This window comes from Oncorhynchus tshawytscha, unplaced genomic scaffold (assembly GCF_018296145.1).
Source record: "Oncorhynchus tshawytscha isolate Ot180627B unplaced genomic scaffold, Otsh_v2.0 Un_contig_9873_pilon_pilon, whole genome shotgun sequence".
Lineage (NCBI taxonomy): Eukaryota > Metazoa > Chordata > Actinopteri > Salmoniformes > Salmonidae > Oncorhynchus > Oncorhynchus tshawytscha.
Window position 1 is genome coordinate 57501 of NW_024608751.1, and position 12500 is coordinate 70000.

A 12500-nucleotide genomic window follows, 5' to 3' on the forward strand; every position below is an offset into this window, starting at 1 on the left:
CCTGCTACTCAGGCCCAGAAACTATAGAGGGATAGGATATAATTGGTAGATTTGGATAGAAAACACTCCAAAGTTTGGCAGGCGAAAACCTGAGAAAAATCCATCCAGGAAGTGAGATTTTTTATGTTTGTAGTTTTCCATTGGCTGCCTATACGGATTTCATTGACTTATGACTCAAATTGCACTTCCCATGGCTTCCACTAGATGTCAACAGTCTTTAGAAATTGTTTCAGGCTTGTATTCTGAAAAATTAGGGAGTAAGGTCATTCTGAATGAGTGGACACTGCAGTGTACCAGAGGTTTTTCACGCGACAGAGAGCCTTTCTTGTTTTCCTTTTATATTGACGAAGCTTTTGTCCGGTTGAAATATTATTGATTATTACGACTAAAAACAACCTGTGGATTGATTATAAACATGTTTGCCTGTTTTGACTGACTTTGAGCCTGTTGAACAAAGCGCACAAACAAAACTGAGGTTTTTGGATATAAAGAGGGACTTTATCGAACAAAACTTATCGAACAAAACTTACATTTATTGAGTAAATGGGAGTCTTGTGAGTGCAACCATATTGAGATCATCAAAGGTAAGGGATTCATTTTATCTCTATTTCTGACTTGTGTAACTTGTGACTTGTGTAACTCTTCTACTTGGCTGGTTACTGTTTGTAATGATTTGTCTGCTGGGTACTGTTCTCACATAATCGCTTGGTCTGCTTTCACCGTAAAGCCTTTTGAAATCTGACAAAGCAGCTGATTAACAAGAAGTGTCTATAGTAGAGTCCTGGTGTGTTAACCATCTCTCTAGGTGTCTATAGTAGAGTCCTGGGATGTTAACCATCTCTCTAGGTGTCTATAGTAGAGTCCTGGGGTGTTAACCATCTCTCTAGGTGTCTATAGTAGAGTCCAGGTGTGTTAACCATCTCTCTAGGAGTCTATAGTAGAGTCCTGGGGTGTTAACCATCTCTCTAGGTGTCTATAGTAGAGTCCAGGTGTGTTAACCATCTCTCTAGGAGTCTATAGTAGAGTCCTGAGGTGTTAACAATCTCTCTAGGTGTCTATAGTAGAGTCCTTGGATGTTAACCATCTCTCTAGGTGTCTATAGTAGAGTCCTGGGATGTTAACCATCTCTCTAGGTGTCTATAGTAGAGTCCTTGGATGTTAACCATCTCTCTAGGTGTCTATAGTAGAGTCCTGGTGTGTTAGCAATCTCTCTAGGTGTCTATAGTAGAGTCCTGGTGTGTTAGCAATCTCTCCAGGTGACTATAGTAGAGTCCTGGTGTGTTAGCAATCTCTCTAGGTGTCTATAGTAGAGTCCTGGGATGTTAACAATCTCTCTAGGTGTCTATTGTAGAGTCCTGGTGTGTTAACCATCTCTCTAGGTGTCTATAGTAGAGTCCTGGGATGTTAACCATCTCTCTAGGTGTGTATTGTAGAGTCCTGGGGTGTGTACCTGGTCAACAGGGTAGTGTGTTAACCATCTCTCTAGGTGTCTATAGTAGAGTCCTGGGATGTTAACCAACTCTCTAGGTGTCTATAGTAAAGTCCTGGTGTGTGTACCTGGTCAACAGGGTAGTGTGTTAGCCATCTCTCTAGGTGTCTATAGTAGAGTCCTGGGGTGGTAGCCATCTCTCTAGGTGTCTATAGTAGAGTCCTGGGATGTTAACAATCTCTCTAGGTGTCTATAGTAGAGTCCCTGGATGTTAACCATCTCTCTAGGTGTCTATAGTAGAGTCCTGGTGTGGTAGCCATCTCTCTAGGTGTCTATAGTAGAGTCCTGGGATGTTAACCATCTCTCTAGGAGTCTATAGTAGAGTCCTGGGATGTTAACCATCTCTCTAGGTGTGTATAGTAGAGTCCTTGGATGTTAACCATCTCTCTAGGTGTCTATAGTAGAGTCCTGGGGTGTGTACCTGGTCAACAGGGTAGTGTGTTAACCATCTCTCTAGGTGTCTATAGTAGAGTCCTGGTGTGGTAGCCATCTCTCTAGGTGTCTATAGTAGAGTCCTGGTGTGTTAACCATCTCTCTAGGTGTGTATAGTAGAGTCCTGGGATGTTAACCATCTCTCTAGGTGTCTATAGTAGAGTCCTGGTGTGTTAACAATCTCTCTAGGTGTCTATAGTAGAGTCCTGGGGTGTTAACCATCTCTCTAGGAGTCTATAGTAGAGTCCTGAGGTGTTAACCATCTCTCTAGGTGTCTATAGTAGAGTCCTGGTGTGTTAGCAATCTCTCTAGGTGTCTATAGTAGAGTCCTGGGATGTTAACCATCTCTCTAGGTGTCTATAGTAGAGTCCTGGTGTGTTAACCATCTCTCTAGGTGTGTATAGTAGAGTCCTGGGATGTTAACCATCTCTCTAGATGTGTATTGTAGAGTCCTGGGGTGTGTACCTGGTCAACAGGGTAGTGTGTTAACCATCTCTCTAGGTGTCTATAGTAGAGTCCTGGTGTGGTAGCCATCTCTCTAGGTGTCTATAGTAGAGTCCTGGTGTGTTAACCATCTCTCTAGGTGTGTATAGTAGAGTCCTGGGGTGTTAACCATCTCTCTAGGAGTCTATAGTAGAGTCCTGGTGTGTTAACCATCTCTCTAGGTGTCTATAGTAAAGTCCAGGTGTGTTAACCATCTCTCTAGGTGTCTATGGTAGAGTCCTAGTGTGTTAACCATCTCTCTAGGTGTCTATAGTAGAGTCCTAGTGTGTTAACCATCTCTCTAGGTGTCTATGGTAGAGTCCTAGTGTGTTAACCATCTCTCTAGGTGTCTATAGTAGAGTCCTAGTGTGTTAACCATCTCTCTAGGTGTCTATGGTAGAGTCCTAGTGTGTTAACCATCTCTAGGTGTCTATAGTAGAGTCCTAGTGTGTTAACCATCTCTCTAGGAGTCTATAGTAGAGTCCTGGTGTGTTAACCATCTCTCTAGGTGTCTATAGTAGAGTCCTAGTGTGTTAACCATCTCTCTAGGTGTCTATGGTAGAGTCCTAGTGTGTTAACCATCTCTCTAGGTGTCTATAGTAGAGTCCTAGTGTGTTAACCATCTCTCTAGGTGTCTATAGTAGAGTCCTGGTGTGTTAACCATCTCTCTAGGTGTCTATAGTAAAGTCCAGGTGTGTTAACCATCTCTCTAGGTGTCTATGGTAGAGTCCTAGTGTGTTAACCGTCTCTCTAAGTGTCTATAGTAGAGTCCTGGGATGTTAACCATCTCTCTAGGTGTGTATTGTAGAGTCCTGGGGTGTGTACCTGGTCAACAGGGTAGTGTGTTAACCATCTCTCTAGGTGTCTATAGTAGAGTCCTGGTGTGGTAGCCATCTCTCTAGGTGTCTATAGTAGAGTCCTGGTGTGTTAACCATCTCTCTAGGTGTGTATAGTAGAGTCCTGGGGTGTTAACCATCTCTCTAGGAGTCTATAGTAGAGTCCTGGTGTGTTAACCATCTCTCTAGGTGTCTATAGTAGAGTCCTGGTGTGGTAGCAATCTCTCTAGGTGTCTACAGTAGAGTCCTGGTGTGTTAACCATCTCTCTAGGTGTGTATAGTAGAGTCCTGGGGTGTTAACCATCTCTCTAGGAGTCTATAGTAGAGTCCTGGTGTGTTAACCATCTCTCTAGGTGTGTATAGTAGAGTCCTGGGGTGTTAACCATCTCTCTAGGAGTCTATAGTAGAGTCCTGGTGTGTTAACCATCTCTCTAGGTGTCTATAGTAGAGTCCTGGTGTGGTAGCCATCTCTCTAGGTGTCTATAGTAGAGTCCTGGGATGTTAACCATCTCTCTAGGTGTCTATAGTAGAGTCCTGGTGTGTTAACCATCTCTCTAGGAGTCTATAGTAGAGTCCTGGTGTGTTAGCCATCTCTCTAGGTGTCTATAGTAGAGTCCTGGGATGTTAACCATCTCTCTAGGTGTGTATAGAATAGTCCTGGTGTGTTAACCATCTCTCTAGGAGTCTATAGTAGAGTCCTGGTGTGTTAGCCATCTCTCTAGGTGTCTATAGTAGAGTCCTGGTGTGTTAGTAATCTCTCTAGGTGTCTATAGTAGAGTCCTGGTGTGTTAGCAATCTCTCTAGGTGTCTACAGTAGAGTCCTGGTGTGTTAACCATCTCTCTAGGTGTGTATAGTAGAGTCCTGGGGTGTTAACCATCTCTCTAGGAGTCTATAGTAGAGTCCTGGTGTGTTAACCATCTCTCTAAGTGTCTATAGTAGAGTCCGGGGATGTTAACCATCTCTCTAGGTGTGTGATTGTGGACTTCAGGAAACAGCAGAGGGAACACCCCTCTATCCACATCGATGGAACAGTAGTGGAGAGGGTAGTAAGTTTTAAGTTCCTCGGCATACACATCACAGACAAACTGAATTGGTCCACTCACACAGACAGCATCGTGAAGAAGGCGCAGCAGCGCCTCTTCAACCTCAGGAGGCTGAAGAAATTCGGCTCGTCACCAAAAGCACTCACAAACTTCTACAGATGCACAATCGAGAGAATCCTGGCGGGCTGTATCACCGCCTGGTACGGCAACTGCTCCGCCCACAACCGTAAGGCTCTCCAGAGGGTAGTGAGGTCTGCACAACGCATCACCGGGGCAAACTACCTGCCCTCCAGGACACCTACACCACCCGATGTTACAGGAAGGCCATAACGATCATCAAGGACATCAACCACCCGAGCCACTGCCTGTTCACACCGCTGCCATCCAGAAGGCGAGGTCAGTACAGGTGCATCAAAGCTGGGACCGAGAGACTGAAAAACAGCTTCTATCTCAAGGCCATCAGACTGTTAAACAGCCACCACTAACATTGAGTGGCTGCTGCCAACACACTGACACTGACACTGACTCAACTCCAGCCACTTTAATAATGGGAATTGATGGGAAATGATGTAAAATATATCACTAGCCACTTTAAACAATGCTACCTTATATAATGTTACTTACCCTACATTGTTCATCTCATATGCACACGTATATACTGTACTCTATATCATCGACTGCATCCTTATGTAATACATGTATCACTAGCCACTTTAACTATGCCACTTTGTTTACATACTCATCTCATATGTATATACTGTACTCGATACCATCTACTGTATCTTGCCTATGCTGCTCTGTACCATCACTCATTCATATATCTTTATGTACATATTCTTTATCCCCTTACACTTGTGTATATAAGACAGTAGTTTTGGAATTGTTAGTTAGATTACTTGTTGGTTATTACTGCATTGTCGGAACTAGAAGCACAAGCATTTCGCTACACTCGCATTAACATCTGCTAACCATGTGTATGTGACCAATAAAATTTGATTTGATTTGATTTGGTATAGTAAATTCCTGGTGTGGTAGCCATCTCTCTAGGTGTGTATAGTAGAGTCCTGGGATGTTAACCATCTCTCTAGGTGTCTATAGTAGAGTCCAGGTGTGTTAGTCATCTCTTTAGGTTTTCTATAGTAGAGTCCTGGGATGTTAACCATCTCTCTAGGTGTCTATAGTAGAGTCCTGGGATGTTAACCATCTCTCTAGATGTCTATAGCAGAGTCCTGGGGTGTTAACCATCTCTCTAGGTGTGTATAGTAGAGTCCAGGTGTGTTAGCCATCTCTCTAGGTGTCTATAGTAGAGTCCTGAGGTGTTAACCATCTCTCTAGGTGTCTATAGTAGAGTCTTGAGGTGTGTACCTGGTCAACAGGGTAGTGTGTTAGCCATCTCTCTAGGTGTGTATTGTAGAGTCCCGGGGTGAGACAGAGGTTCTGTAGTGATCGGATGTTGGACGGCGCCCCACGTTGAGCGCTAATGACATCATAGAAGGAGAGCATCGACCCGGTGCGTTCCTCATGAGCCTTCTGGTGCTGAAATACACCGCGTTAGAACACACACACACACACACACACACACACACACACACACACACACACACACACACACACACACACACACACACACACACACACACACACACACACACCTTGCATTTGAATTCAAGGATACTGAATTTGATAAACAATGAGCGAACAAAACATTAAGAACACCTTCCTGATATTGAGTTGAGCCACCGTTTGCCCTCAGAGGAGCCTCGATTCGTCGGACTCTACAAGGTGTTGGAAGTGTTGAAAGCGTTCCCCAGGGATGCTGACCCGTGTTGACTACAACGCTTCCCACAGTTTGTCCTTTGGGTGGTGGACCATACTTGGCATGCATGGTAAACTGTTGAGCGTGAAAACCCCAGCAGCGTTGCAGTTCTTGACACAAACCGGTGCCCCCTGGTACCTACTGCCACACCTCGTTCAAAGGCACTTCAACCTCTTGCCCGTTCACCCTCTGAATGTATATACACAATCACTGTCTCAATTCTCTTAAAACAATCACTGTCTCAATTCTCTTAAAACAATCACTGTCTCAATTCTCTTAAAACAATCACTGTCTCAATTCTCTTAAAACAATCACTGTCTCAATTGTCTCAAGTCTTAAAAATCCTTCTTAGAACCTGTCATCCTCTCCTTCATCTACACTGATTGAAGTGGATTTAACAGGTGACATCAATAAGGGATCATATCTTTCACCTGGATTCACCTGGTCAGTCTGTGTCATGGAAACAGCAGGTGTTCTTAATGTTTTGTCCACTCGTTGTATATTTTGATCATAAAACATCAAACATGTCATTATATACATCAAGTATTGATGAAACACAAAACCTGTATGTGAATATTTAAAGTTGTTACATTTCATTAATCACATGTTGTTCAATATGGGGGGGATACTACATTTCCCAGAATGCATTAGTGAAACCTCAAGTTGACCTGGAAGATGTTGAAAAAGAAGCCAATCAAATGACATGATTGTTGGATAAATAACGGTCTGTTCTAAACACTGAGGTTATTAAAAGACCATATCAACACTGAGGTTATTAAAAGACCATATCAACACTGAGGTTATTAAAAGACCATATCAACACTGAGGTTATTAAAAGACCATATCAACACTGAGGTTATTAAAAGACCATATCAACACTGATATACATCAAGTATTGATGAAACAAAACCTGTATGTGAATATTTAAAGTTGTTACATTTCATTAGTCACTGACACATTTTGTTCAATATGGGGGGAGATATACACCTTGGGGGGGGTACTGTCACGTTCTGACCATCGTTCTTGTGTGTTTTCCTTGTTTTAGTGTTGGTCAGGACGTGAGCTGGGCGGGCATTCTATGTTGTGTGTCTGGTTTGTCTATTTCTATGTTTGGCCTGATATGGTTCTCAATCAGAGGCAGGTGTTGGTCGTTGTCTCTGATTGGGAACCATATTGAGGTAGCCTGTTTTGTGTTGGGTTGTGTGGGTGATTGTCCTTAGTGTCCTTGTTCCTGTCTATGCGATAGTTTTCACTAGTATAGGCTGTTTCGGTTTTCGTTAAGTTCTTTGTAGTGTTTAATATTGATTCGTGTTTTACGTTTGTTCATTAAACATGGATCGCAATCTACACGCTGCATTTTGGTCCGACTCTCCTTCTCACCTAGAAAACCGTTACACTGACACATGTTGTTCAATATGGGGGGGATACTACATTTCCCAGAATGCATTAGTGAAACCTCAAGTTGACCTGGAAGATGTTGAAAAAGAAGCCAATCAAATGACATGGTTGTTGGATAAATAACGGTCTGTTCTAAACACTGAGGTTATTAAAAGACCATATCAACACTGAGGTTATTAAAAGACCATATCAACACTGAGGTTATTAAAAGACCATATCAACACTGAGGTTATTAAAAGACCATATCAACACTGAGGTTATTAAAAGACCATATCAACACTGTTTCCAGGTTATTAAAAGACCATATCAACACTGAGGTTATTAAAAGACCATATCAACACTGAGGTTATTAAAAGACCATATCAACACTGTTTCCAGGTTATTAAAAGACCATATCAACACTGAGGTTATTAAAAGACCATATCAACATTGTTTCCAGGTTATTAAAAGACCATATCAACACTGTTTCCAGGTTATTAAAAGACCATATCAACACTGAGGTTATTAAAATACCATATCAACATTGAGGTTATCAACAGACCATATCAACACTGAGGTTATTAAAAGACCATATCAACACTGAGGTTATTAAAAGACCATATCAACACTGAGGTTATTAAAAGACCATGTCAACACTGAGGTTATTAAAAGACCATATCAACACTGAGGTTATTAAAAGACCATGTCAACACTGAGGTTATCAACAGACCATATCAACACTGAGGTTATTAAAAGACCATGTCAACACTGAGGTTATTAAAATACCATATCAACAGACCATATCAACACTGAGGTTATTAAAAGACCATATCAACACTGAGGTTATTAAAAGACCATATCAACACTGTTTCCAGGTTATTAAAAGACCATATCAACACTGAGGTTATTAAAAGACCATATCAACACTGTTTCCAGGTTATTAAAAGACCATATCAACACTGAGGTTATTAAAAGACCATATCAACATTGTTTCCAGGTTATTAAAAGACTATATCAACACTGAGGTTATTAAAATACCATATCAACACTGTTTCCAGGTTATTAAAAGACCATATCAACACTGAGGTTATTAAAATACCATATCAACACTGAGGTTATCAACAGACCATATCAACATTGTTTCCAGGTTATTAAAAGACTATATCAACACTAAGGTTATTAAAAGACCATATCAACACTGAGGTTATTAAAAGACCATGTCAACACTGAGGTTATTAACAGACCATATCAACACTGAGGTTATCAACAGACCATATCAACATTGTTTCCAGGTTATTAAAAGACTATATCAACACTGAGGTTATTAAAATACCATATCAACACTGTTTCCAGGTTATTAAAAGACCATATCAACACTGAGGTTATTAAAATACCATATCAACACTGAGGTTATCAACAGACCATATCAACATTGTTTCCAGGTTATTAAAAGACTATATCAACACTAAGGTTATTAAAAGACCATATCAACACTGAGGTTATTAAAAGACCATGTCAACACTGAGGTTATTAACAGACCATATCAACACTGAGGTTATTAAAAGACCATATCAACACTGTTTCCAGGTTATTAAAAGACCATATCAACACTGTTTCCAGGTTATTAAAAGACCATATCAACACTGAGGTTATTAAAATACCATATCAACATTGAGGTTATCAACAGACCATATCAACACTGAGGTTATTAAAAGACCATATCAACACTGAGGTTATTAAAAGACCATATCAACACTGTTTCCAGGTTATTAAAAGACCATATCAACACTGAGGTTATTAAAAGACCATATCAACACTGAGGTTATTAAAATACCATATCAACACTGAGGTTATCAACAGACCATATCAACATTGTTTCCAGGTTATTAAAAGACTATATCAACACTAAGGTTATTAAAAGACCATATCAACACTGAGGTTATTAAAAGACCATATCAACACTGAGGTTATTAAAAGACCATGTCAACACTGAGGTTATCAACAGACCATATCAACACTAAGGTTATCAACAGACCATATCAACACTGTTTCCAGGTTATTAAAATACCATATCAACACTGAGGTTATTAAAAGACCATGTCAACACTGAGGTTATCAACAGACCATATCAACACTGAGGTTATCAACAGACCATATCAACACTGAGGTTATTAAAAGACCATATCAACACTGAGGTTATTAAAAGACCATATCAACACTGAGGTTATCAACAGACCATATCAACACTAAGGTTATCAACAGACCATATCAACACTGAGGTTATTAAAAGACCATATCAACACTGTTTCCAGGTTATTAACAGACCATATCAACACTGTTTCCAGGTTATTAAAAGACCATATCAACACTGAGGTTATTAAAAGACCATATCAACACTGAGGTTATTAAAATACCATATCAACACTGAGGTTATCAACAGACCATATCAACATTGTTTCCAGGTTATTAACAGACCATATCAACACTGAGGTTATTAAAAGACCATATCAACACTGAGGTTATTAACAGACCATATCAACACTGAGGTTATTAACAGACCATATCAACACTGAGGTTATCAACAGACCATATCAACACTGAGGTTATTAAAAGACCATATCAACACTGAGGTTATTAACAGACCATATCAACACTGAGGTTATCAACAGACCATGTCAACATTGTTTCCAGAGTAGGATGTAGGCCGTCATTCTAAATAATAATTTGTTCTTAACTGCCTCGTTAAATAAAACGGTAAATAGTAAATAAATAAATGAATAATAATATAATAATAATAATAATAATATAATAATAATAATTATAATATATATGATTTTGATATCTGGAAGTGTGACCTGCCAGATTTAATAACACACTTCATGTCAAACTCAAAACTCAAATTCTGCATTCTGTCGTGTTCCAATTTTAACTCATGAGTTGAATAGGAGTGTGTGTTACGGTCGTGTGTGTGTGTGTGTGTGTGTGTGTGTGTGTGTGTGTGTGTGTGTGTGTGTGTGTGTGTGTGTGTGTGTGTGTGTGTGTGTGTGTGTGTGTGTGTGTGTGTGTGTGTGTACCTGGTACCAGCTATAAGCCCTGTCTGAGGGGTTGATCAGCACGGTCAGTATCTTGGCTTTAGGCAGCAGGGCGGCAGCACGGCGAGGAGCGTCTTCAGAGGGGAAGTAGGCGGAGCTCTTCTCAAACAGGAAGTCACTGGTGACGTTAGACGGGAGCGGGAACAACTCCATATACCTAGACAGGAAGTATAATAATAGACATATAGTAAGGTAGATTACCAGTCTGTTCCCTGGTGGTAGTTGTATCCTAGATATATAATGTCATAGATTACCAGTCAATTCGCTGGTGGTAGTTGTATCATAGATATATAATATCATAGATTACCAGTCAATTCCCTGGTGGTAGTTGTATCATAGATATATAATATCATAGATTACCAGTCAATTCCCTGGTGGTAGTTGTATCATAGATATATAATATCATAGATTACCAGTCAATTCCCTGGTGGTAGTTGTATCATAGATATATAATATCATAGATTACCAGTCAATTCCCTGGTGGTAGTTGTATCATAGATATATAGTAAAGTAGATTACCAGTCTATTCCCTGGTAGTAGTTGTATCATAGATATATAGTAATGTAGTATCATAGATATATAGTAAAGTAGATTACCAGTCTATTCCCTGGTAGTAGTTGTATCATAGATATATAGTAATGTAGATTACCAGTCTATTCCCTGGTAGTAGTTGTATCATAGATAATGTAGATTACCAGTCTATTCCCTGGTGGTAGTTGTATCATAGATACATAACAACATAGATTACCAGTCTATTCCCTGGTGGTAGTTGTATCATATATATATAGTAACATAGATTGCCAGTCTATTCCCTGGTGGTAGTTGCATCATAGATATATAATAACATAGATTACCAGTCTATTCCCTGGTGGTAGTTGTTGGTGTTGAAGAACTGGATCTCTCCATACGTCTTGTTGCTGGGGAAGCTGCTAGAGATGGAAGGATGCATCAGGAGGAAGAGGCAGAGCTCTGTTGTTCCTGGAAAAGAGGAATCTGGCCATTATTCAGGAAAAGAGGAGAGAAATCTGTTCATCAGGGAACACTGAGGGTTACTATAGGTCAGAGGAGTGTGTGTGTGTGTGTGTGTGTGTGTGTGTGTGTGTGTGTGTGTGTGTGTGTGTGTGTTGTGTGTTGCAGGGTTCAGTATCTAACGAGGAAGAAACATTTGACACCAAACAAGGTGCACTGAGCTTTACCCTCTCTACTACTCTCTCTCTCTACTACTCTCTCTCTACACTACTCTCTCTCTCTTACTCTCTCTCTCTTTCTCTCGCTCTCTCTACTACTCTCTCTCAAGGTTGATGCACTGAGCTTTACCCTCTCTACTACTCTCTCTCTCTCTACTACTCTCTCTCTCTCTACTACTCTGTCTCTCTACTACTCTATCTCTACTACTCTCTCTCTCTACTACTCTCTCTCTACTACTCTCTCTCCTATTACTCTCTCTCTCTATATACTACTCTCTCTCTCTACTACTCTCTCTCTCTACTACTCTCTCTCTACTACTCTCTCTCTACTATTACTCCCTCTCTCTCCCCCCCTCTCCCTGTCTCTCCCTGTCTCTCAATTCAATTCAATTAAATTCAATTTGCTTTATTTGCATGATGCGACAATGTACATATTGTAACAACAATAACCAAGTCTCTCTCTCTCTCTCACTCTCTCTCTCTCTCTCTCTGTCTCTCTCTCTCTCTCTCTCTCTCTCTCTCTCTCTCTCTCTCTCTCTCTTCTCCTCTTGTCTTCTCTTGTCTCTGTAATCTCTCACCAGGTGAACAATGAGAGAGACAGTGAAGAGAGAGAGAGAGAGAGAGAGAGAGAGAGAGAGAGAGAGAGAGAGAGAGAGAGAGAGAGAGAGAGAGAGAGAGAGAGAGAGAGAGAGAGAGAGAGAGAGAGAGACAGAGAGAGAGAGAGAGACAGAGAGAGAGAGAGAG

General features: G+C 40.6%; 1 protein-coding gene across 1 annotated transcript in view; it reads right to left on the reverse strand.

Moving 5' to 3' along the window:
- Nucleotides 1–12500, reverse strand: part of LOC121843783 (bifunctional heparan sulfate N-deacetylase/N-sulfotransferase 3-like) — a gene marked incomplete at its 5' end in the record, with an annotated part of 21765 nt that overhangs the window by 7491 nt on the left and 1774 nt on the right. The window contains 3 exons of the mRNA XM_042313601.1: nt 5650–5820; nt 10552–10726; nt 11424–11547. Coding sequence (XP_042169535.1) covers nt 5650–5820; nt 10552–10726; nt 11424–11547 — 470 coding nt within the window. The remainder of the gene's footprint in view (nt 1–5649; nt 5821–10551; nt 10727–11423; nt 11548–12500) is intronic.